Source organism: Orycteropus afer, unplaced genomic scaffold (genome assembly GCF_000298275.1).
Source record: "Orycteropus afer afer isolate SDZICR_OR568_19922 unplaced genomic scaffold, OryAfe1.0 scaffold00029, whole genome shotgun sequence".
Lineage (NCBI taxonomy): Eukaryota > Metazoa > Chordata > Mammalia > Tubulidentata > Orycteropodidae > Orycteropus > Orycteropus afer.
The window spans coordinates 6253072-6255287 of record NW_006921616.1 but is presented as its reverse complement, the minus strand read 5'-3'; the positions used below and the strand labels follow the sequence as shown (position 1 = coordinate 6255287).

The 2216-nt window shown below is 42.2% G+C and overlaps 1 protein-coding gene across 1 annotated transcript in view; it reads left to right on the top strand.

Annotated features, from left to right (window-relative positions):
- The window catches only part of TNFRSF11A (TNF receptor superfamily member 11a), a 94855-nt gene that overhangs the window by 71931 nt on the left and 20708 nt on the right, over positions 1–2216 (top strand). Inside the window, exon 6 of the mRNA XM_007935541.1 lies at positions 5–91. Coding sequence (XP_007933732.1) covers positions 5–91 — 87 coding nt within the window. The remainder of the gene's footprint in view (positions 1–4; positions 92–2216) is intronic.

The following is a 2216-nucleotide window of genomic DNA, read 5'->3' as shown; positions in this document are numbered from 1 at the left end:
CTAGTTATTCTCCTGCTCTTCGCGTCTGTGGCTGTGGTTGCCGCTGTCAGCTTTGCTGTTTACTACAGGAAAAAAGGGAAAACACTAACAGGTATTGTGTTGATAGTGGTTTTTGAGAATTCATCTTTTTTTTTCCCCCCAAACGTTTTATTGTTATTTGGGTGAAAGTTTACAGAGCCAATTGGTTTTCCATTTAATAGTTCGTACACATTTTTTTGTGCGTGACATTGATTGCAACCCCACAATGTCACAGCACTCTTGTCACTTCCTCCCTGTGGTTACCATTTCTTTTCATCTTCTTTCCCATCCATTTCTGCTTTCTGAGCTTTATCCCTGGGCAAACGCACCCTCTTCATCTCTTATGGTTGTTTGTTCTAAGGAGTGTGTACTTCCCTGGTGGTGTTGTTTACCTCGTAGGGCTGTGTATTGTTTGAGCCACAGGGCTGAATCCAGTGTTTTCAGGATGAGGCTTGAAGGGTATCTAAGAGCCATAGTCTTGGGGATCCACTGGTCTCTATGAAACCAGTAAGCCTGGTATTTTCTATGATTTGGAGCTTTGTTCCACATTTTTCTCCCATTCTATCTAGCATCTCCTAAAGTGATCCCTTTCAGAGTGATTGGCAGTGGTAGCTGGGCACCATCTAATTCTTCTGGTCTCTTAGTGAAGGCTGAAGTTCTGTGGTCCACTATTCTCTTGGGTTAATTGTTTCCATGCCTCTTTGATTTTCTTCACTGTTCTTTGCTCTGGATGAGAAGAGACCAATGGTTGCACCTTAGATGGCTGCTCACAGCTTTTAAGACCCAAGTCGTTATTCACGAGAGTAGAATGTAGAACAATGTCTTTGTGGACTGTATTATGTGAACTGACCTCAACGTCCCCCGTGACTATGGTCCTAAGCCTATAGGCCCAGCAACTCATTTCCCCAAGGTGTATAAATACACATCTAGGTATTTGTGTTGGAAGATATGTGGACTCTCCACACACTTCTTTTGATGATCTGCTTAACATAAGTGCTTGAGGTGGCCAAACTTAAAATAAGCTGAAATGCCCTTCTTCTCTAATTCATTGTCTTCTGGCAAAAAAGAGCATTGTATATAAGCAAACAAAAATATGCTTGAATCCATAACAATCAATGATTCGTAAGCTGTAGGTTTATGTTGAGTGGATTATGCAGCATCAGATACTCAGGCTTCCTTTTTCCCCAGAATCCATCTATTTTACATGTCCTCATTTTAAAAGGGGACAAAATAGGTAAATGGTGGGGGAAAGTTTGATTGGGATGACATGCCTAAAATATGTACATAAAGTTTATTTTCTTAGATTCAGTGAAATGGAGGTGTTCATTCCGAGAAGGAACAATCAGGTGTTGTTTCCTGGTATCTTAGTTATCTAGTGCTGCTCTGACAGAAATCACAAGCAGCGGGATTTAACAAAGATTTATTTTCTCATAGTAGTGGAGGCTAGAAGCCCAAATTTAGGGTGCTGGCCCGAGGGGAAGGCTTTCTGTCTGTCGGCTCTGGGAGAAGGCCCTTGTCTCGTTGGCTTCCATTCTTTGATCATCATGGTGATCTTCATGGGGCATGGCATTTGTCTTCTCCATCTCTGCTTCCTTAATCTGCTCTTTGAGATCTCAAGAGATTGATTTCGAACACACTCGACACTAATCCTCTTAAGATAGCAAAGAAAACCCACCCCCAAATGGGCTCAGAACCACAGGTAGAGGGCTGAGGGTTTACAGCACATATTTTGAGGGACACAGTTCAGCCATAACACTTTCCACAAAGAAATTATTTGAAAGTGTCTTAAAGCATCTCACCATGTTTGACTTTATACTCTGTAAAACTAACAAAGAAAATGCAAAAAGAACATGAAAGTGACGTCTTCTGACCTCCTCTAATGTCACAAGAGGAAGATAGAATCAACATCAGCAGCTCAAGCTTTATTCCTATGAGGCCAGATATGCCACCACCCTCCAGCCTTTTACCAATTCCGACACCAGCCCTCCCTCCTATAGCACTCACTATTTCTCTGTTGGGTTCCATAATTTGTTGCAATGGTTACACAGAACTCAAAGACAATACTAACAATTATGGAGTTCATTAGGGAAGTAACAGGCTACAATGCAGGTTCAGGAATGCATTCAGGGTGTTGTTGTTGTCGTTGTTATTTGCCGTTGAGTCGGCCCCGACTCATAGCGACCCCTCCTTGGGTTTCC